Source organism: Magnolia sinica, chromosome 14, assembly GCF_029962835.1.
Source record: "Magnolia sinica isolate HGM2019 chromosome 14, MsV1, whole genome shotgun sequence".
Taxonomy (NCBI): Eukaryota; Viridiplantae; Streptophyta; class Magnoliopsida; order Magnoliales; family Magnoliaceae; genus Magnolia; species Magnolia sinica.
Window position 1 is genome coordinate 71963878 of NC_080586.1, and position 24528 is coordinate 71988405.

Consider the following 24528-nt stretch of genomic DNA (forward strand, 5'->3'; position numbering starts at 1 on the left):
AACCTGCAAACCTTATTCTCTGCTCCTAGCACCTTGAACCCTTCAAGTTACTTCATGTAGATCTGTTCTTCTAGTTCCCCATGTAAAAACACAATCTTCACATCTAACTGTTCCAATTCCAGAATGTATTGGGCAACCAACGCCAATACGAATCTGATAGATACTTGCTTGACCACAAGCGTAAATATTTCACCGAAGTCGATACATTCTTTCTGGGCATAACCCTTCGCTACCAGTCTTGCCTTGTACCTATGCAGTTTCTTGCAGAAAATCCACTTGCACCCAATCGTTTTCCTCCCAACGGGTAGCTCCACCAGCTCCCACATTTCGTTCTTATACAGAGAATCTATCTCATTATGCATCACCGCCATCAAATTCTCAGCATTTATGTCATCCAATGCTTCCTAAAAGGTAAACAAATCCCCCTCATCCTAATGAGGGCAAACACAACATTTGAGTCATCCATGTATCTCAACAGTACTCTACGATTTCTTGATGGATTTCTCCTAACTGGTGGTGGCATCACCTCTTCATGTACCTCTTCCCGCGGTCCGACTTCTTCAAGTGTTTCAACATTATCTATCTCAATGTCAATCGTCGATTTACTTGTGTTCATCCTTGCAAAAGAAAGAACCCTCATCAAACTTGACGTCCCGGCTAAATATGATATTGCGTGAAACCCGGTCATACAGTTTTTCATTTCACGCCATCACCATAGCCAACAAAAGTACACTTTTTCGTCATTTGGTCTAGCTTACCTCTCTCAACTGACGGTATATGAAAGTAAGCATCACAACTAAAAATCTGCAACCCTAAGTAGTCAATTTCTTAATCACTCCATACTTCTTTTGGAATTTTACAAGTAATTGGCATAGACGGAGATCGATTTACTAAATAACAAGCCGTGTTAATGGCTTCAGCCCATACCTCATTGCCTAATGCAACATTACTCAACATACTTCGAGCTCATTGCAAAAGAGTTCGATTCATACATTCTAATACACCAATATGCTCTAGTGTATGAATCATTGTGTTATGCCTCACAATCCCCTCATTCTTACAATACTGATTAAATTCCTTATAAGTAAACCCCCCGCCATTATCGGTCCTCAGAATTTTCAACTTACGTCATGTTTGTTTTTTGACCATTGCCTTTCATGCCTTGAAAGTGCCAAAAACATCAATTTTATGTTTCATAAAATAAACCCACAACTTTCTAGAGAAGTCATCAATGAATGTGACAGAGAATAACATCCCTCCTCCAAAAACAATGGGCGACAGCCCCCACGCATCCAAGTGTACATAATCAAGTTATCATTTACTAACATGTTTTCTAGTTTTAAAATATAACATTGACTATTTCCCATACATGCAATGCTCACATATATCTAAATCAAAACCTTTAAAGCTATGGATCAAACCACGATCAAGAAATACCTTCATACCACACTCGCTCATGTGGCCTAGGCATGCATGCCATACACGTGCTAACGTGGATTCCGCTACAGACATTGTAGCTCCACCCAATATAGTGCTCTCGATCAACTTGTAAAGGTTTCTGCTCCGTTGTGCCTTCATAACAGTGAGTGCCCCTTTTGAAACTTTCAGGACACCTTCGTACCTGACGAATTTACATCCGAGTGCCTCAAGAGCTCTCTGAGATATTAGATTCTTCTCTAGATCTGGAACGTGCCTCACATCGGTCAAAGTACACTCCACCCAATCATATATTCTGATGCGAACCGAACCACTTCCTATCATCTTATAGGTATGATCATTACCCATAAGAACCAGGCCATCATCATACCAGTTGTATGTGGTGAACAAACTCCGGTGAGGACACATGTGATACAATGCCTCTGTATCCAAAATCTACTCGTTACACTAATATCCAACCTTAGACACAAACAATACAACACAACCATTCGTCCCCTCACTGGATTCCACTAAATTAGCCTCTTTCGGCTAATCATCTGATTTCTCCTCCTGTGTTTTGGGATTTGTACAGTCCTTTATATGTCATGTCATACCACAATTCCAACACTTCAACTTTCTTTTGCCCTTCGACTTGGACCTTGATCGCGACTTCCCATTCTCTCACTCAAACGATCTTCCCCTGGCAACCAGTGCACTCGTAAAAGTACCTTCTCCACCGTTATTCCTTCTAAATTGCTTCAACTGAAATAATAAGATAACGGTATCAAGGTCCAAGGTATCCTTACCATGACACAGAGTATCCACCAAATACTCGTAAGAATCCAGAAGAGACGTCAACAAAATTAGAGCTTTGTCTTCTTCATCGATCTTCACATCCACAATTGTCAGTTAACAAATCAATTTATTGAAGGCATTGATATGCTCAAAGAGATCTGACCCTTTCACCATCTTTATATCATACACTTGTCTCTTCAGATATAGACAATTGAAGAGTGACTTCATCATGAATATGCTCTCCAACTTCGCCCATAGGCTCGCGGTAGTCATCTCATTAATGACATTATAAAGGACTTCGTCGGCCAAGCACAATTGAATTGCGCTAATCGCCCTCTGATTAAGTTCATGCCAATCATCTTCTTTCATCGATTCAGGACATTTCGCTTTACCAAGGAGTGCTTGTTGCAACCCTTGTTGAATTAGGAGAGCTTTCATCTTCAAACCTTCATATTCAAAACTGTTTTTACCCGTGAATTTCTGTCTTAAACCTCACATTCGATCCTCTCGATGTCATGTCTCAGATTCTATCTAAAAAGTCAATGTTCACTCTAATACCACTTGTTGGGGATGCAACCCCTAACACAACTTGTTCGGCGCAAAAGCAACCTCAAACAGAATCACACAACGCAATAGGGAAAGAAAATTCAAGCAATCACGGAGAGCACACGAATTTTACTTGGAAAAACCCTTCTGGGAAAAAACCACGGCACCAAGTGACAAATAATCCACTATGAACAAAAAGTTACAAGAGATAGAACAACTTACAGATGTGAAAACCCTAGCTTTCTCCCTCTCAAAACCCTTGGCTCACAAGCTCTCACGTTTAGCTCTCTCACATTAACCCTAATCCCGTATTAATATGGTTTATATAACCCCCATATAGAATTAGAAACAAAACCGCACAATTATGTAGAAGTTGTGCAAATTGTCGATTTAATCGACTGCAGTCAATGACCCATCAATCGAATCGAAAGTGTCCAAAAGTTTCTAGAGAGTAAACTTGTATTTTCCAGATTTTCTCGATCGAATCAACCAGACTGTCGATCGAATTGAAGACCATGTTTCAGCAACAGATTGAAGGCACCCAATCAACAAAGATAAACTTTTGCAAAACACCATGTCTTATTTTACCATGAGAGTGGAGGGGAGATGTGGAAAACGATGGAAGTGGGTACATGGCAGTCATCATAATAACGCGTCAGTGCCCGGCAATGGTCACAGGTCCCCCCAGTATTTTTTTTGTAGCAGCCATATAGCAGAGGCCCAATGTCAATGAAACGACATGTGAGAAACAACGTGAATACAGATCTTTCCATGCCATTTGTCCATCCAGAACTAGACCTTTCATCATTCCATCATTTGAACCCAACCCATGAAGCTAAATCACAAAGAGCTGACTTCAAGCCAATCCAAGTAACCAAACCTGTTGCGTCTCGGCCACCAAACCTAATAACTCCATAGCCCTTTACATGTGCAGTTCTACAATTTTAGCTCATAATAGCATTACAACTATTGATGGTTCTCCGCCATTATCTCCTCCAAAGGGCCTTTAACCCAACTACAGGGACCAAGCCCGTTCCCTCATACTTGGGAGCTACCCCCAATCTCACTAGTCCCTAACATCAAAATCCGCATGGTTCCAATTTCAGACAACCTAGATCTCACTCATAGATCATACCTAAACAAATACACCGCATGCTCTTACACTAAGGATGACATATGAAAAGTGCCCACCATGATTTATAAGTATTTCCAGCTTGAGACAGAATTAAAAATGGAGAAACAATTCAAAATTACAAACCATGTAAAATTCTTGCCCATATCATTAACGACCCGCCTAACGAATTCACCATGAAACTGAAACACCCAAATGAATAAAAAATAAAAAATAAAAATCAATTGAAACATGCACCCACAAAAGAATTTCACAAAAACATCATTAAAAAAAAAAAATTCAAAATCCTGAAAAATCAAAACAAATCAGATGCCAAACAATCAAATTCAACACCCATATCTAACCAAAATGAACAAACAAAATCAATAAATTCCCAATCCAGACAAGAAAATATAAATCAAACAAAAAAAAAAAAGAAGGAAATGGATTGTACCTTGGAGGGCGGATGATGAAATTCACAAGCTGTTCCATCGACCCAAAGAAGCAAAAGGAAAATCAAGAACTGGAATTTCTGATTTTTTACTCAGAGAGAGAGAGGGAGAGAGAGAGAGAGAGCAGGAACAAAACGCCTTCCAACGATTTCTCATAGATGTGCTCTTTCCTTATCAAAACAACGACTCAACAAGCAAGAAATAGAATCACAAAAAAATGCAATGTTTACTCGCACGCTTGAGTCATACTTCGTCTTCTCGGCACTCGTGTAACGCTTCTACACAATCACTTCCCATCATCAGAAAGTTTACGTTTGTACGAGAAAATGGACGGCTAGAAAGTCTATAAATAATGAGAAATGCCTTATAGTTGCATTGGTTCTCTTGAACAGTACAATCACTGGATCTGAACCGTCCAATAAATCAAGAATACATTTTATGGGCCACCACATAAAAAATCACACTGATCTGTGATCCAATCCATCCATGATTTGTCTTACTTTCTATAGCCAACCTTAATTCAAACCATGTAAATGATCTTAGCCATCCATATTTAAGGCCATAAATCAAATGGTTAATTTTTGTCAGATTAGTGTGGATTTTCATAGTACCCCATGAAATGTGCATTGGACCTAATGAACAGTCGAGATCAAAGGATTAGATTATAAAAGTGTCCCACACAGCTATGAGAGAACGTCTAGACCATATGAATAGTGATCCCTACCTGATGAATGGATGAGATCTAATATATGTGTGTCGTTTTCTTATGTGTTTTGCGAATCTTTCCTTCATCTCAAGCGAGCGAGTACACAGATTTATCAAAGAAATCAGGTGGTCTCTCACGTGTGAATCTCGGTTTGGGTGGGATTCTCACGTGACTCCACGGCGTCCGAGACTGAGTGGCGGAAGCGGTTTGGCTGGTGTACCTCACACCACCTGTATAGCTGCTGTATTGAGGTCACCAAGCTATGTGATTCTGATCACCATATATGTGATATATCGAAGCCGTCTATCTATTTGGCGAGCTCATCTTAATGCTTTATACGAAAAATAATACAATTCTAATTGTTAAGTAGACTACACTGTAAAAAGTAATAGGGGATTGAACGTCTATTAATAAAACCCTTTTTGGAGTCACCTAAATTTTGAATCAATATGAAATTTGTTTTTCTTCTTCATTCAGGTCATTTTGGTTTTATGAACAGATTGAATAGAAAATAAATGTGACGGTGGAGCTTACGAATTGTTTAACGGTGAAAATCATTATCTAAGCTACTATTTGTATAGTCCAGGTAATCTTTGGATACGATTCATTTTTTAAATAATTTTCTAAAATGATCCTTAAAAGTGTATGAGCAGTATAGATATAATAAATACATCATTATAGAGCCAATGTAACTTTGATCTCCTTTGGACCGTTCGTACAACTCGGAGCTCGAGTAGCGTCAGTGCTCTTCTTCGCACAACACGTACCTACAGCAGCTATATAGCTGGTGTGTGGTACATCAGCCACTCCGCTGCCGTGAGTAGGTCCTACCAAGTGATTGACAGTTTTTTAAGCAGAGGTTTGCTCTCCAGTACATCCCAATGTAATCTAATACCATACGTCGGGATTTTAATCTTTGAATCTGGGTTATCTTCCGATCGATGATCCAAACCATTTGTAAGTTGGGTCTCACTTTTTAAGTTGGATATTCAATAGGTAAATCTATCAATTTGATCATTTCAACCATTTTATAATTTGAGTCTTTTGCTTTGAACTTGAACGGCCACCTTGTATAATCAAAGGTTAAAAATATTAAGTCAGATATATGTTCCGAAAATCCCCTATCCATAGCAAGCCCTATGAAATGAACGGTCTGGATCATTACAAAAGAACCAAAAATCCCACGGATAGAATCCAGATGTATCTTATTACATTACAATGCTGATGTACTCGATCAAACCTCTTTTACGCAAACAAGTACAGAGCGAACTCCCGCGAGTGCGCCTTTTCTCGAACTACCTAAACACACGTGCCGGATGGACGCACGTGTGTGATTCCAGGATGCTTAATGGGGCCCACATCAACCTCCTCGGTATAAAAAATTCAGATCTCCCTTTATCTGGTATGCCACACGTGTACCTTATGGATCATTAGTCAATTTCTTTCAACCGTCCATTTTACTTTCACATATGCGGTCTAAATGAAGAGCATCATGGCCTTATGTTTACTAATAATTTGGAAGTGCAATGGTTTCGTATGATTAGTGGCCTGGATCTAATGAAAAGTCTCCAAATTGACGCGCGTAGATAGCTTACCAAATAATTCCACGCGCGCGAGTACACTTTTCAGAGTCAGATTCTTGGTTGAAACATCGCCGCTGCCGGCGCGGTTTGGCCGGTGACCGCGACACCATCCAGCAAGCTGGTGTCAAACCTCTGTGGGCCCCACCATGATATGTGTGTTTTATCAAAGCCGTCCATTCATTTTGCATATTCTAGGGCAGGAGCCTAAAAAAGAGGCAGATCCAAATCTCAAGTGGATCACAATATAAGAAATTGTGAGAATTGAATGCTTGCTGCCCTAAACTTTTTGGGCCCATGATGAGTTTTAAATCAAGCTGTTATTTGTGTTTTATCCAAATGCCTATGTGACCTTATCAACAGGTTGGATGGGGATGAGCAATACAGATCTCAAGTAGATCACACCACAAGAAATCATGAGAATTGAATGCTTGCTGCCCTAAAATTTTTGGGTTAACGATGAGTTTTAAATCAAGCTGATGTTTGTATTTTACCCAAAGGCCTATGTGATTTTATCAACAGGTTGGATGGGAATAAGCAATAGATCTCAAGTGGATCACACCGAAAAATTGTGAAAATTGAATGCTTGCTACCTAAAATTTATGTGCCCACCATGAGTTTTAAATCAAGCTGTTATTTGTATTTTACCCAAAGGCCGATGTGATCTTATCAACTAGTTGGATAGGATTAAGCAATGCATTAGACCTTAAGAAGTTTTAAATGATGCACAATCAATAAATATTGTTTTCTTTTAATGTGGTTCATGTGAGGTATATATTTGCCTCATTTTTTTTATCATGTTCTAAAATATGTTGAAAAAATAGATGAACAGAATGGATTAAAAAGGGGGAGGGACACGGATTCCTAACTTTTGCTGGAAGTCTCTGCATATGGATGTAGGGTGGGCTACGAGATGTTTGTGAGAAATTCACTTGTCAATCTGTTTTTCAAACTCATTTTAGTACATGAGACCAAAAATGAGATAAATCCTAAGCTCAAGTGGTCCACACAAAAGGAAATAGTTGGGATTCATTGGGCACAGTTGAAATAATCTTATGGTTATAACAGTTTTGTATTTGAATTTTTATAATTATTATTATTATCATTTACAAGCTTTCACTGCATCCTAATGGGATTGCCCTTGTAAAGGGTTTGGATGGCATATAAAGATCAAGGTGGAGTCCAGGAACATAAAGTTTCCATGGTAGAAATTTTTTTCCCCTAATTATCACTCTTCTGCACGCACCTAGGTTCTTGATTCATGTTATTTTAGATCGCATGTCCTGAAATAAGCTTGAAAAACGGATAAACATAGTAGAGTTTTCAGAAACATCAGTGGGCCCCACCCCACATCTTTGTGCAGGAACTTCCTGCAAAAGGCTTTCTTAGGAAATCCGCGTCCTAGAAAATATACATCATAGTGGGGCCCACAGGGTTGGCTGTGTTTGGTCACTAGCCAAGTGCCCATCGTTAAAATGGCGGTTGTTTCTTATCTTTTTTGAAAATGAAGAGTCTCTGGATTGGGTGCACGGAAAAAGAGGTTCGATCCGCCAAGCGTCCTCTCCACGCAGCACGCGTTCCGTGTGGAATCTGGTGCACTTTTGGAACACGCTATTGGACTTGGATTCGCCGGTGGCTCCTCCAGTACTGAGCTTGGTATTGGTCTAAGCTCTGTGGGCCCACCATCATGATGTATATGTTTTATCCACGCCGACCATCTATTTTTCCAGCTCATTGTATATCATGAGCCGAAAATTGAGGTAGATCCAAAGCTCGAGTGAACCACACCACAGGAAATTTTGGAGATTGAATGCCTACTTTTGAAAGCTTGTTAGGGCCACAGAGTTTAGACCAGTACGTATGTCTTGTGCAATCTGGACCGTTGGCTTTAAATCTCAGCCTGATGAGCAGGGTTAGGCTAGAGTTTCATTTTCGATCTCCTCCCATTACGGGGCGGGCCAAATCCCAATTTTCAAGATCTCATGCTAGGAACTCACCTCCGGCTCTCATTTTTCTGCTATTTTCTTTCCTGTGCAGTCTGCCGGATGAGATGGCCAACTCGACGTCATTTTCAGTCTCTTATTATGGCTGGTCCAAGAGCTTTTACAATATTTTACGTTCCATGAGTCTTTGGCGGGTCAAATTTGGCCTCTTTTTTTTTATATATACACATGTACTGATACTCCACTAGAGGTGTACACAAGTCCAACCGAGTCGAGCTTGGCACAGCTCAACTCAGCTCAACCACTACCTGACCCCAGCTCGAACATGGCTCAGATCAGTCCTCGAGCCTCACTGGCCAGCTTGGCTCAATTCAGTCAGCAGCTCAAGCCAATTTGAGCCGTGTTCAAGCCACGATCGAGGCTCAATGGCATTTTCTCAAACACATGGAGTGCACCTTCAATTTCGCACGGAATGTAAGGGCTTGTTTGATTTTCCAAATCGCATGTAAATGCAATGGGAAATAGTCATTATTACTGCTTCACTTGTTCGAAAATACGCTTGCATTACTGTCTTGAAAACTAAGTCAAAAAGACTTGTTTAAATTCTGGGCCCCACCATGATATATGTAAGCTGTCCATCAGCATAACATTTTAAAGCATAAGCCAAAAAATGAGCCTAATCCAACACTCAGGTGACCCACGATAATAGGAAACAGTGGCATCGATACATTTTTAACGGTAGATGTTCGATTCCCTAAATCTTGTGGTGTGGCCCACTTGAGCTTTGTATCAGCCTCATTTTTTTGGTCAAGCCCTAAATTCAACTGGCATAATAGATGGACGGTGTGGATAAGACACAGACATCATAGTAGGTCCCACATATATTTCATAGTCTCCTCAAATTTAGAGCTCAAAAAGGTAAGTGTCAAATCAAACGCCGATAACAACAGTATAATTACCTAGTGAAATAATTATTACTCACTTGCAGTGTATTTACCAAATATTTGGAAAATCAAACACGCCCTAGAGCAGTACCATTGATTAACAGGTATTTCTATTTCATCAAACACTGAGTAGCCAACATAAAAATCTAGATACAATAGTATTTGTTTCATATCCATACCTTCCTCGCCATTAGTTGACACTTCGTTGAGTCATTTCATCAAACACTTGCTTAGCAACATCAATATCAAAATAACCGGGTCACCGAATTGGTTTGCTTCGAATTGGGGTTCAATCCAAGTCGAGTTAAGCTCGAACTCAGCTCAAAATTTTTTCGAGCTAAAAAAATTGGCTCAACGCGGATTGAACTTAGTTTTGAACCGAGTTAAATCAAGCCTTTTCGAGTTGAGTGCGCAAGCTAACCGAGCTAACTTGGTTCATGTACAGCTCTATACTTCATGTACTCACACCATGGTGCTTTTTCACTACAATGGATACTTGAACCCATGACTGCATGTTAAAATTCTTGCAAGTCTATCATTGAGGCTTTACCCACGCGAGCTTGCACTTGCTTCATTCCCACGTCACAAGTCTAGCCCACACTTTTGTGCGAAGAAAAACACCGCTCAATGAGTACCCCGTCCCATACGTAGTTGATGGACCCGACCTAAGTTTTATTGGGTTAGGATCCTAATTCTTGGACATGTTTATAAAGCTGATTGGGTTTGGTATCTCCCATTTTTTACCTAGAATTGGGACCAATTGTGCACGTGTGTTTAGGTCCATTGTCTTGGACCTGGTTAAAATTGGAAGCATGTTGGGTTTGGGTCTACCATTTTGGATCTAGAACTGGGACTAGCTGAGTGTGTCTTAGGTCCCGTTTTAAATTTTGGTGGGGTCAGAACTAGATTAAGTACCATTATTTAAATTTGTGCGTGTGAGGGAGAAGTATCCAAGCCCATCTGTCATCGTGGTCTCTTACTTGGAAACTAAGGTTATAGATCAGGAGTCGTTACATAAATAAAATCTTCAGATTCTCTAATTTCTAAGATTTTGTAGGGTTTTGCCAATTGTGAAAATCTCAGTTTATTGGATAGTGGCAACTCCAAGTCAAGAATCTAACACCCCGAGTCAAAAAATAATTGCACAAGCAACAAGCTTGAAAAGAGCCCTCGTGAGCTTGATCCCAGCTTTCAATATTTACATAATCATTACTACATTTATCAAAGTGGGACCATGCATGATGATCACAGATGTCAATACTCTCAACGGCATGGATTCTAATAATGTGAGTATATAGTGTGAAAATTTCATACCAAGTGTGATCTCACATGCATGCTTATAAATGGTACTACCATCTTTACCAAGAAATGCCTTTTACCTTAATTAAAGCCAAATTGTACTATTCATTTACCATATGCATGCATAATAAATATGAACAAAAGACGAATAACTTTAAATTTTGAATTGTCAACTAGACTTTAATAAATTGAATTGCATATACAAGTGTAATATATGTATAGTCCCAATTACTTAAAGTACATTTTTCATGTGATAATGTAAAATCTCTCATTTCTACAATGAAATAGGAAGAAAGTAAATCAAAAGTCTTAGTTTAATTTGTAAACTGAAATGGATTATTGCAATGATGATTGGGACAAAAAGTAACATTTTACAATTATTTATATACTTATTTCAAAATTGGTGAGCAATGATGATTTGCATGAATTTGGATCATAGCCAAATACAATATTGGAATCAATTTCAAATACATTAGAATCAATTTTATTTGATATCTCTTACATGTGAGCTTTTAATATATTTGTTTAAAATTGGTGGGCCCACTTTTGTAGCCCACCTTAGGTTTGAAATTACTTCATTTTTTTTTCTCAAGTATATGTTTTTACGGACTTATTACAATGACTATATCAAAGTTACACATGTATACCACTTGAAATATTTTAAAATTTTGGTTAATCAAATTTAGGCTTATGTGAATATTTTATAGGATTTCAATTATTTCAAAAGCTATCCAACTAAATAAAAACTTTGGATTCCAAAGTATTTCAATTACAGGATGCCAAACAGGATTGAAGATTTTAAATGCATTAGATTTTAGTGAATTTGGGATTTAGAATCCAATGCATTTCAAATATAAGTAACCAAATGAGCCCTTAGCTTATATATGAGATCAATCATCCTTATAGTACGCTCCCTTATATTCCAATGACCGTTAGGCTTTAAGGTTGTGAGTTCGCCAAGGATTGTTATGGTCTCTCCCTTATTAGATTCGGTGAATTTTTATTTTTTCAATTTTAGCTAAAAATTTATTTGTATTATCTTTCTCAAGCATTCATTCATGAAAAGCCTTTTGAAATGAAATATCTAATAATATTTAGATTTATCTTATTTACTCATTTTCATTTTTCATACTCGGTTATCTTAGCAGCCGAGCTTGAGTTAGTGGGCTTAGGAGGTTGATTATCTATTTAGGCAAAGTCTAAATCCATACATCTAAGAGTGATTTCTATAGCCTCATTCTATTTTGGGAAGTAAAAGCCAGTAAAAGCATAATGCTATTTAGTTGGGAGGTGACTGATGCAATATTCACGATTTGTAATAAGAAAGTGTAATAACTTACATTAAAAAGGAAATCCCATCTACCTAAGCATAAATATAAAACTTTATTATGATAATCCTTTATTTGATTTTTGGGATAGTCAACTAAATCATCTATGATAACGGATCTAAACTGGACGCTTAGGTGTGAAATCTAGTACATCACTATGAACATTTCATGTGAGCTAATTTGATAGCATGCGAATGGTTCTCATAACATGATATTGGTTAAATACCAACATCACAAGCCCATATGTCCCAACACCTTTGTGGCAAAATGGACTCTTTGATGTCATGCCGTCAACACCATCCACCTTGCATCGTTTGACTCCTACTAGGTGGTGAACTCTTTTATGCTAAGCATAAAATTTTAAAGATAAATATTACCTTGCTAATCCTTGATGCATGAAAAGTACATCATGTCTTTTGATTCTAAGAACAGATGAATATCCTTATTTACAACCACTTTCATGAAACATACAATTAAATTTACCTGCCAATACTTAAAAATCATAATCGTACCTAATCCATTACTCTTAATGGATATTCTCAATGTCCATATATAAGGAAATATGTAACGGGTTAGCTAAGTCATTATACTTTATCTTTCTAGCCGCTTTATTAAGCGATGAACCCTAAATGTCTAGATGGACAAGATGCCCATAAATTTGTCCATTGCCTTTTACTAGGATGGTGTTAGGCCTAAGTAACCTATATTGTTAATTTAATATAGATTGAACAGGTCTTAATATAAACAATCCTTGTTTGAGTTGGATAATGAGTTTAAACATACCCACTTGCAATCTTCTTTTATGAGTTAACGAATGTAATCAATTATCAATGATTTTGATGTCTTAGATTTAATGGATATGTACCATCTGGTTTCTCTCAATCGAAACTATCAAAACCTGTATCGAAACTTATTACAAACATGGATCATTATGACTCTTAGTGAGATTATGGGCCAATTGAATCCAAGATTGAATTACTCAAACGCCATAAGGGATTCTATGTGTGCCCAACCATGCATGCCCATTAAATTTAAGTCTAACGAGTATTTAGTTGGGGTTGTGTATGATCGTGTTCCAAAGCATACACTCGACCCCGTCCCATTGCCTAAGTTACTGGGTATGGGTGTTGCTATGGAAAATATGGCGGATTAGATAGTGATAGTGCATGCTAATGTTTTAAAAAAAATTGCAAGAATCTACAATGCAAGGAAGAGGTTGATAAACACCGGATCCATGAGATGTTTGAAATGGGTGATAACATGCTAGTTCACTTATGTAAGGCAATATTTTGGATTGAAATGTATAATAAGTTGAGGAATAAGAAGGTCAACCATGTTTTGATCCTCAAAAAAATCAAGTATATTGTTGATATTCCCAAGGGCATGGAGATTTCATAGACTTTTAATGTAGCAAACCTATGTGGGTATTATGAGCCAAGTCCATTAAATAACTCGAGAATGAGTTCTTTCCAAGTGGAGGTGATTGATGTAGGATAGGGCACATATACATTCCTAGCATGGTTAAACCAAAAGAAGGCCAAACGGAAGTGAAAGTAGTTTGTTGGATTCTGGCCTAGTCCTACGTAGGGCATGACGTAATTAGGCTGCGAGCACACTTGGTTTGAAGAAATTCATTTTGGATAGAGAGAAATTGTCGTTTAAAGTATGAACCACAAAATCGATTATAACTTTTGATCCAAGATTCGTGACGAGATGCACGACCTATCAATCTTTACCGTAATGTGCCATCCGGTGTCAGCTGGGAGTCTGTTTCGCAAGAAAACACATTCTTTTAGTTCAAAGGAGGATTATATATATAACTATTTTTAGTAATTTTGACGTTTGTAGTATTTTCTTGTTTTTCTTTGTTTTTAGAGTCTTAAATTTTTATATTGTTTAGAAATTACTTGTTATCATGCAAGGACTCTTCTCGTAAGGTTTATCCGGACTTTTTATTATTGATAAATTAAGCTTTGGATGAGTTTTACTATTTTAGATAACTTTTATTAATGTTAGAATTTTGTTATTTTTGGTAATTACAAAATTTGGTTTATTTTTCCTTATTAATAGTGTAATTGAGAAAAATAGACAATAAACATTATTCAACAAAAAATATGAGTTTTATCTCTCTTTTTTTTTTTTTTTTTTTCTTATGGATTCAAGAATTTATCTTGTGAATTCAAGGTCTTTTATCACTTGAGGAAGATGGTGATCTTTCCTTCATTATTTTACGCTCTTCCATGCATAACATTTACAAATTAGTATTTGCATGAGAGATAATAGCTCATACTGCAGATGAAAAGAATACATAGATAGTTGGAGTAAGCCTTTCATTATTGATTTATAATAAAAACGTCTATAGTGTATTGGGAAAAAAAATCTAAATACAAGATGGACCAGATAAGGCCTTAGAGAAACAATGCCAATGATGGCCAGCCATTGTATTCAAACCACTGATTTTTCATTTGAAGGCCCTAAATTGAACAACTAAAAACACCAGATCAGTTTGATTCTCAATCACTGTACACACACCGAGGCATAGAATTGTTATTTTAAGGCCCCATGTCATCAAGATCCAAACACAAATACTCCACATACACCAATGTTGCACATGTGCGTGAATCTGCAACGTTCATCACATGGTCCCCTTAGCACATATATCCAAATCTTGAATTTTCATGTCAACCCATTTATCAGTGATTGACAAATTCACATTGGCTGAACACATATCACCCATTCGTTTGCGTATATCTATGGCCCACAATAAAGACTAGCCAGATTTTTGGGATAAGGAATATCCATAGTGGGGCCCACCATATGAACTCTCTGGATCTAAAACACATGTCCTAAGTTGGTACATGATCGGATGGAAATAGTTTCCTTTGGCCCAACTTCCGATGCGGTTTGGCTCTTGACCCTAACAACGGCTAGCTAGCTAGTGTCAAAGCTCTGTGGTCCACACCATTATGTATATGTTTTCTTCATGCCATCCATCCATTTTTCCAATCTAAAATTAGGCAAATCCAAAGCTCAAATGGACCACACCGCAGGAAAACCAGTGGAGATTGGATGCTTACCATTGAAAACTTATTAGGACTACATACATTTTCAATCAAGTTGATATTTGTGTTTTCTCTTTGTCTAGGTCTGTATAATCTTATAAGAAGGTTGGATGCTAAATAAACATTATTGTGGGCCAATGGAACATTTCAACGGTGGACATCATTATCTTCACTATTTTATGTGGTGTGGTCCACTTGAGCTTTAGATATGTTTAAACTTTGGACTCATGCCCTAGAATGAGCTCGCAAAATGAATGGACAACATGGATAAAACACATACATCATGGTGGGAGAAATTTGCGACTGTACGACCCATTTATGGCCCATTTAGGAAACTACGCCCACCTCATTTTCCTTTGCGAGAATACGCCCGAGCTGTACGGAAGGCTTGCCAAAGGTCGAAAATGCCCCTGCTTGTTCCTTCAAGCGGATATGTGGCGCTCGAAGGCAAGCACTAACACTCCTCGAACTCCGAGTTGTACGAACGGTTCAAAAGATATCAGAGTTACATGGGCCCCACAGTTACGTATTTATTATATCCACAACGTTCATCCATAGTTCGAGATCATTTCGGAGCATTATCAAAAAAAAAAATTTCCTATCCAAAGATCAACTGGACCACACCACAAAGAGCAACAGGGAAATTGATTTTAACCGTTAAAAATTTTGTAGGGCCCACCATAACATTTATTTTCCATCCAATATATTCATAATGTCACAAAGACCTCCTGGATGAAGAGGAAAAACAAATTTTGTAATGATCCAAAACTTCTGGGACCCCTAAAAGGGTTTCAATGGTAGACGTTCAATCTTCCACTACCTTTTACAGTGTGGTCCACTTGATAGCTAAATCTGTCTTATTTTTCTTCCCAAGCGTCAGTACGAGTTCGCCAAATAGATGGACGGTTTGAATATAACACATACCTCATAAAAGGACCCACAAAGGCGGTGGGGATTACAACAGGGAAAAAAAAGAGCTGGTATCTTTGGCTACGGATTATAACCGTAGCGATAACTGCAGCCAATGCTTTTTCAATATGTCCTCTACTATACATCGAAGGTCTTTCGATATATACTTCGATATATCGAATGTCTTTCGATTAATCGGAAAAGGTCCAAAACTGTCCAGCAACTTTGCATAAAAAATCCTGCAATTTTCAATTAATCGAAGTGTATTCGATATGTATCGAAGATATAGCTACAGATTATAGCTGTAGCCATAACTGTAGTCCGTAAAAGTCTATGCAAATTTTTTTATTTTTTATTTTTTAGTTTTTATTTTTTACATGGAGAACTTTATTCTACCTACAATTTTCTCTAATACATATTTATATAAATATGTATATATAAGCATATAAAAAAAAAATTCTCTCTTTTTTTCATTTCTTTCTCTATTCATTCAACAAGAATATCTTATGAACCAAAATTAGTTACTTGATGTACCCTATATGATTTTGGGGTAGGAGAAGATACTTTAGCCAACTAACCTAGTTATTTTCTAAGATTCCATCAGGTCGATGGTCGAAAATCCATTTCATTCACTTTGCGGTCAATTTCAATCAGTTCGTGGTCATTTCCATGCATTTCACCGTCAATTCCCTCCACTTCACGGACAATTCCATGCATTTCACGGTCATCCCAAACTATTTTGTGTTGATTCACGGTCGTTTCGAGGCATTTCGCGGTCAATTCCCTTCACTTTACAATCATTTGCATGCATTTCGCTGTCTCTCCAAACCATGATCATTCCCATGCACTTCACGGTCATCCTAAACAATTAGTGTTGATTCACGGTCGTTTGAGGCATTTCGCGGACAATTCCCTTCACTTCACGTCTATGACCGATGATCATGAATTGATGCGATTTGAGTGCGAAATGCATGCAAATGACCATGAAGTGAAGGGAATTGACCGAAATGCACAAAGGCCGTGAATCAACACGAAATTGTTTGGGACGAGTGAAATGCATGGGAATGATCATGGTTTGAAGCGATTTGGCCGCGAAATGCATTGAATTGGCCGTGAAGTGAAGGGAATTGACCGCGAAATGCCTCGAAATGACAGTGAATCAACACGGAATTGTTTGGGACGGACCGTGAAATGTATGGGAATGATCATGGTTTGAAGTGATTTGACCAGTAAAATGCATGCAAATGATCGTCAGTGAAGGGAATTAACCGCGAAATGCCTCAAAACGATAGTGAATCAACACGGAATTGTTTGGGAGGACAGTGAAATGCATGGGAATGATCATGGTTTGAAGCGAATTGATCGCGAAATGCATGCAAATGACCGTGAAGTGAAGCGAATTGACTGCGAAATGCCTCGAAACGACCGTGAATCAACACGGAATTGTTTGGGACGACCGTGAAGTGCATGGGAATGATCATGGTTTGAAGCGATTTGACCGCGAAATGCATGCAACTGACCGTGCAGTGAAGGGAATTGACCGTGAAATGCCTCGAAACGACCGTGAATCAACACGGAATTGTTTGGGATGACAGGGAAATGCATGGGAATGATCATGGTTTGAAGCGAATTGACCGCGAAATGCATGCAACTGACCGTGGAGTGAAGGGAATTGACCGCGAAATGCCTCGAAACGACCGTGAATCAACACGGAATTGTTTGGAATGACCGCGAAATGCATGGGAATGATCATGGTTTGAAGGGAATTGACCGTGAAATGCATGTAAATGACCGTGGAGTGAAGCGAATTGACCGCAAAATGCCTCGAAACGACCATGAATCAACATGGAATTGTTTGGGACGACCGTGAAGTGCATAGGAATGATCATGGTTTGAAGTGAATTGACCGCGAAATGCATGCAATTGACCGTGAAGTGAGGCGAATTGACCGTGAAATGCCTCAAAACGACCGTGAATCAACACAGAATTGTTTGGGATGACAGTGAAATGCATGGGAATGATCATGGTTTAAAGCGAATTGACCGCAAAATGCATGCAACTGACCGTGGAGTGAAGCGAATTGACCCCGAAATGCCTCGAAACGACCGTGAATCAACACGGAATTGTTTGGGATGACAGGGAAATGCATGGGAATGATCATGGTTTGAAGCGAATTGACCGCGAAATGCATGTAAATGACCGTGAAGTGAGGCGAATTGACCGCGAAATGCCTCGAAACGACCGTGAATCAACACGGAATTGTTTGGGACGACCGTGAAATGCATGGGAATGATCATGGTTTGAAGCGAATTGACCGCGAAATGCATGCAACTGACAGTGAAGTGAAGGGAATTGACCGCGAAATGCCTCAAACCGACTCAACACAGAATTGTTTGGAATGACCGAAATGCATGGAATGATCATGGTTTGAAGGAATTGCCGCGAAATGCATGTAAATGCCCGTGGAGTGAAGGGAATTGACGCGAAATGCCTCAAACGACGTGAATCAACACGGAATTGTTTGGGAGACGGAAATGCATGGGAATGATCATGGTTTGAAGGAATTTGACCGCGAAGTGAAATACCGTGAGTGAAGGGAATTGACGCGAAATGCCTCAAAACACCGTGAATCAACACGAATTGTTTGGGATGCCAGGAAATGCATGGGAATGATCATGGTTTGAAGCGAATTGCCCGCGAAATGCATGAAAATGGAGTGAAGGGAATTGACGCGAAATGCCTCGAAAGCAGTGAATCAACACGGAATTGTTTGGGAATGACAGGAAATGCATGGGAATGATCATGGTTTGAAGCGAATTGGCGAAATGCATGTAAATGACCGTGAAGTGAGGCGAATTGCGCGAAATGCCTCGAAACGCACGTGAATCAACACGGAATTGTTTGGGAGAGTGAAATGCATGGGAATGATCATGGTTTGAAGCGAATTGCCCATGAATGAAATGAACGTGAAGTGAGGCGAATTGACCGCGAAATGCCTCGAAACGACCGTGAATCAACACGGAATTGTTTGGAATGACCGCGAAATGCCTGGGAATGATCATGGTTTGAAGCGAATTGACCGCGAAATGCATGTAAATGACCGTGAAGTGAGGCGAATTGACCGCGAAATGCCTCGAAACGACTGTGAATCAACACGGAATTGTTTGGGACGACCGTGAAATGCATGGGAATGATCATGGTTTGAAGCGAATTGACCGCGAAATGCATGCAACTGACCGTGAAGTGAGGCAAATTGACCGCGAAATGCCTCGAAACGACCGTGAATCAACACGAAATTGTTTGGGATGACAGGAAAATGCATGAGAATGATCATGGTTTGAAGAGAATTGACCGCGAAATGCATGCAACTGACCGTGGAGTGAAGGGAATTGATCGCGAAATGCCTCGAAACGACCGTGAATCAACACGGAATTGTTTGGAATGACCGCGAAATGCATTGGAATGATCATGGTTTGAAGCGAATTGACCGCGAAATGCATGTAAATTACCTTAGAGTGAAGCGAATTAACCGCGAAATGCCTCGAAACGACCGTGAATCAACACGGAATTGTTTGGGATGACAAGGAAATGCATGGGAATGATCATGGTTTGAAGCGAATTGACCGCGAAATGCATACAACTGACCGTGAAGTGAGGCGAATTGACCGCGAAATGCCTCGAAACGACCGTGAATCAACACGGAATTGTTTGGAATGACCGCGAAATGCATGGGAATGATCATGGTTTGAAGCGATTTGACGCGAAATGCATGTAAATGGCCGTGAAGTGAGGCGAATTGGCTGCTCGAAATGATAGTGAATCAACACGGAATTGTTTGGGCAATCAGGAAATGCATGGGAATGATCATGGTTTGAAGCGAATTGCCCATGAAATGATGCAACTGACAGTGAAGTGAGGCGAATTGACGGCGAAATGTCGAAACGGCAGTGAATCAACACGGAATTGTTTGGAATGAAGCGAAATGCATGGGAATGATCATGGTTTGAAGCGAATTGATGCGAAATGCATGTAAATGGCCAGTGAAGTGAGGCGAATTGACTGCGAAATGCCTCGAAAGCGATAGTGAATCAACACGGAATTGTTTGGGAGCAGTGAAATGCATGGGAATGATCATGGTTTGAAGCGAATTGACCGAAAAATGCATACTGACAGTGAAGTGAGGCGAATTGATTGCGAAATGCCTCGAAACGGACCAGTGAATCAACACGGAATTGTTTGGGATGACAGAGAAATGCATGAGAATGATCATGGTTTGAAGAGAATTGATCGCGAAATGCATTGAATTGACAGTGGAGTGAAGGGAATTGATCGCGAAATGCCTCAAAACGACGTGAATCAACACGGAATTGTTTAGAATGACGCGAAATGCATTGGAATGATCATGGTTTGAAGCGAATTGGCGAAATGCATGTAAATGGCCGTGGAGTGAAGCGAATTGAGCGAAATGCCTCGAAACGATAGTGAATCAACACGGAATTGTTTGGGAGGACAGGAAATGCATGGGAATGATCATGGTTTGAAGCGAATTGTGCGAAATGCATCTGTTGGCCAGTGGAGTGAAGGGAATTGGCCATGAAATGCCTCGAAACGCAGTGAATCAACACGGAATTGTTTGGAATGACGTGAAATGCATGGGAATGATCATGGTTTGAAGCGAATTGTGCGAAATCGAAACGACCGTGAATCACACGGAATTGTTTGGGAAATAGTGAAATGCATGGGAATGATCATGGTTTGAAGCGAATGTACCGCGAAATGCATGCTGGCCGTGGAGTGAAGCGAATTGCCGCGAAATGCCTCGAAACGGCCGTGAATCAACACGGAATTGTTTGGGATGACGAGGAAATGCATGGGAATGATCATGGTTTGAAGAGAGAATTGTGCATGAAATGCATGCGGTAGCGGTGGAGTGAAGGGAATTGGCCGCGAAATGCCTCGAAGCAACCGTGAATCGACACGGAATTGTTTGGAATGACCATGAAATGCATGGGAATGATAATGGTTTGAAGCGAATTGGCCGTGAAATGCATCGAATTGCCCGTGGAGTGAAGGGAATTGACCGCGAAATGCGTCGAAACGACCGTGAATCAACACGGAATTGTTTAGGACGCAGTGAAGTGCATGGGAATGATCATGGTTTGAAGCGAATGTCCGCGAAATGCATGCGAATGGCCAGTGGAGTGAAGGGAATTTACATGAAGGGCGTGACCGTGAATCAACACGAAATTGTTTGGGACGACCGTGAAGTGCATGGGAATGATCATGGTTTGAAGCGAATTCACCGCGAAATGCATGCAAATGACCATACAACTTAAGAGATTAGAGGAAGCACACTATGAACACAACTTGGAAAACATGGAGTGTGTACCGACATGGGTGTGTACTAACAAGCTAACCTAAAAAAGTAAAACAAAAAATATATATAAAAATATTAAAAAAACACATTAGAAAAAAAATAAAAATTACACTTCGATATATCGAATAGAACACGATATATCGAAACTCTTCGATATAATCAAAACCTAATCGATTAATGGTAGAGTAAGTTGTCGATTATATCGAAATCTAGTCGATATAATATTAGTAAGTCATCCTTACAACCGACCGATATATCGACTATTATTCGATTGATCGAAAATAGTCACACACTGTCCAGCGACAAAATACTTTTTAAATTGTATTATCGATATAATCGAGTAGATGTCGATATATCGAGGTATCGATATATCGACTAGATTTCGATATATCGAAAATTGTCAGAAAATGTCCAGCGTCGAACTACTTTTTTAGTGCAATTTTTCTATTTTTTTAATTTTTATTTTTTTGTTTTACTTTTTTAGGTTAGCTTGTTAGTACACACCCATGTCGGTACACACTCCATGTTTTCCAAGTTGTGTTCATAGTGTGCTTCCTCTAATCTCTTAAGTTGTATGGTCATTTGCATGCATTTTGCGGTTAATTCGCTTCAAACCATGATCATTCCCATGCATTTCACAGTCATCCCAAACAATTCCGTGTTGATTCACGGTCGTTTCGAGGCATTTCGCGGTCAATACCCTTCACTTCATGGTCATTTGCATGCATTTCGCGGTCAAATCGCTTCAAACCATGATCATTCCCATGCATTTCGCGGTCATCCCAAACAATTCCGTGTTGATTCACGGTCGTTTTGAGGCATTTCGCGGTCAATTCCCTTCACTCCACGGTCAGTTGCATGCATTTCGCGGTCAATTCGCTTCAAACCATGATCATTCCAATGCATTTCACTATCATCCCAAACAATTCCGTGTTGATTCACGGTCGTTTCGAGGCATTTCGTGGTCAATTCGCTTCACTCCACGGTCATTTACATGCATTTCGCGGTCAATTCGCTTCAAACCATGATCATTCCCATGCATTTCGCGGTCATTCCAAACAATTCCGTATTGATTCACGGTCGTTTCGAGGCATTTTGCTGTCAATTCCCTTCACTCCACGGTCAGTTGCATGCATTTCACGGTCAATTCGCTTCAAACCATGATCATTCCCATGCATTTCGCGGTCATCCCAAACAATTCCGTGTTGATTCACGGTCGTTTCGAGGCATTTCGCGGTCAATTCCCTTCACTTCACGGTCATTTGCATGCATTTCGCGGTCAATTCGCTTCAAACCATGATCATTCCCATGCACTTCACGGTCGTCCCAAACAAATCCGTGTTGATTCACGGTCGTTTCGAGGCATTTCGCGGTCAATTCCCTTCACTCCACGGTCAATTGCATGCATTTCGCGATCAAATCGCTTCAAACCATGATCATTCCCATGCATTTCGCGGTCATCCCAAACAATTCCGTGTTGATTCACGGTCGTTTCGAGGCATTTCGCGGTCAATTCGCTTCACTCCACGGTCATTTACATGCATTTCGCGGTCAATTCGCTTCAAACCATGGTCATTCCCATGCATTTCGCGGTCATCCCAAACAATTCCGTGTTAATTCACGGTCGTTTCGAGGCATTTCGCGGTCATTTCGCTTCACTCCACGGTCATTTACATGCATTTCGCGGTCAATTCCCTTCAAACCATGATCATTCCCATGCATTTCGCGGTCATTCCAAACAATTCCGTGTTGATTCACGGTCGTTTTGAGGCATTTCGCGGTCAATTCCCTTCACTCCACGGTCAGTTGCATGCATTTCGCGGTCAATTCGCTTCAAACCATGATCATTCCCATGCACTTCACGGTCGTCCCAAACAATTCCGTGTTGATTCACGGTCGTTTCGAGGCATTTCGCGGTCAATTCCCTTCACTCCACGGTCAGTTGCATGCATTTCGCGGTCAAGTCGCTTCAAACCATGATCATTCCCATGCACTTCACGGTCGTCCCAAACAATTTCGTGTTAATTCACGGTCGTTTCGAGGCATTTCGCGGTCAATTCGCTTCAAACCATGATCATTCCCATGCATTTCCCTGTCATCCCAAACAATTCCGTGTTGATTCACGGTCGTTTCGAGGCATTTCGGGGTCAATTTGCTTCACTCCACGGTAATTTACATGCATTTCGCGGTCAATTCGCTTCAAACCATGATCATTCCCATGCATTTCGCGGTCATTCCAAACAATTCCGTGTTGATTCACGGTCGTTTCGAGGCATTTCGCGGTCAATTCGCTTCAAACCATGATCATTCCCATGCATTTCCCTGTCATCCCAAACAATTCCGTGTTGATTCACGGTCGTTTCGAGGCATTTCGGGGTCAATTCACCTCACTCCACGGTTAGTTGCATGCATTTCGCGGTTAATTCGCTTCAAACCATGATCATTCCCATGCATTTCACTGTCATCCCAAACAATTCTGTGTTGATTCACGGTCGTTTCGAGGCATTTCGCGGTCAATTTGCCTCACTTCACTGATGCATGCATTTCGCGCAATTCGCTTCAAACCATGATCATTCCCATGCACTTCACTATCGTCCCCAAACAATTCGTCTTAATTCACTGCTTTCGAGGCATTTCGCCAATTCGCTTCACTCCACGGTCATTTACCCGCATTTCATGTCAATTCGCTTCAAACCATGATCATTCCCATGCATTTCGCGGTCATTCCAAACAATTCCGTGTTGATTCACGGTCGTTTCGAGGCATTTCGCGGTCAATTCCCTTCACTCCACGGTCATTTGCATGCATTTCGCGGTCAATTCGCTTCAAACCATGATCATTCCCATGCATTTCTCTGTCATCCCAAACAATTCCGTGTTGATTCACGGTCGTTTCGAGGCATTTCGCGGTCAATTCCCTTCACTCCACAGTCATTTGCATGCATTTCGCGGTCAAATTGCTTCAAACCATGATCACTCCCATGCACTTCACGCGTCCCAAACAATTCCGTGTTGATTCACGGTCGTTTCGAGGCATTTCGCGATCAATTCGCTTCACTTC

At 40.0% G+C, this 24528-nt stretch overlaps 1 protein-coding gene across 2 annotated transcripts in view; it reads right to left on the bottom strand.

The window, feature by feature from the left end:
• LOC131226142 (uncharacterized) overlaps window positions 1-4513 on the bottom strand; it is a 69121-nt gene extending 64608 nt beyond the window's left edge. Inside the window, exon 1 of one of the 2 annotated variants that reach the window (XM_058221856.1) lies at window positions 4323-4513. In XM_058221856.1, coding sequence (XP_058077839.1) covers window positions 4323-4360 — 38 coding nt within the window. In that variant the 5' untranslated portion in view covers window positions 4361-4513. The remainder of the gene's footprint in view (window positions 1-4322) is intronic. The other variant, XM_058221857.1, reaches the window with a different exon arrangement.
• Window positions 4514-24528: the final 20015 nt, after the last annotated feature.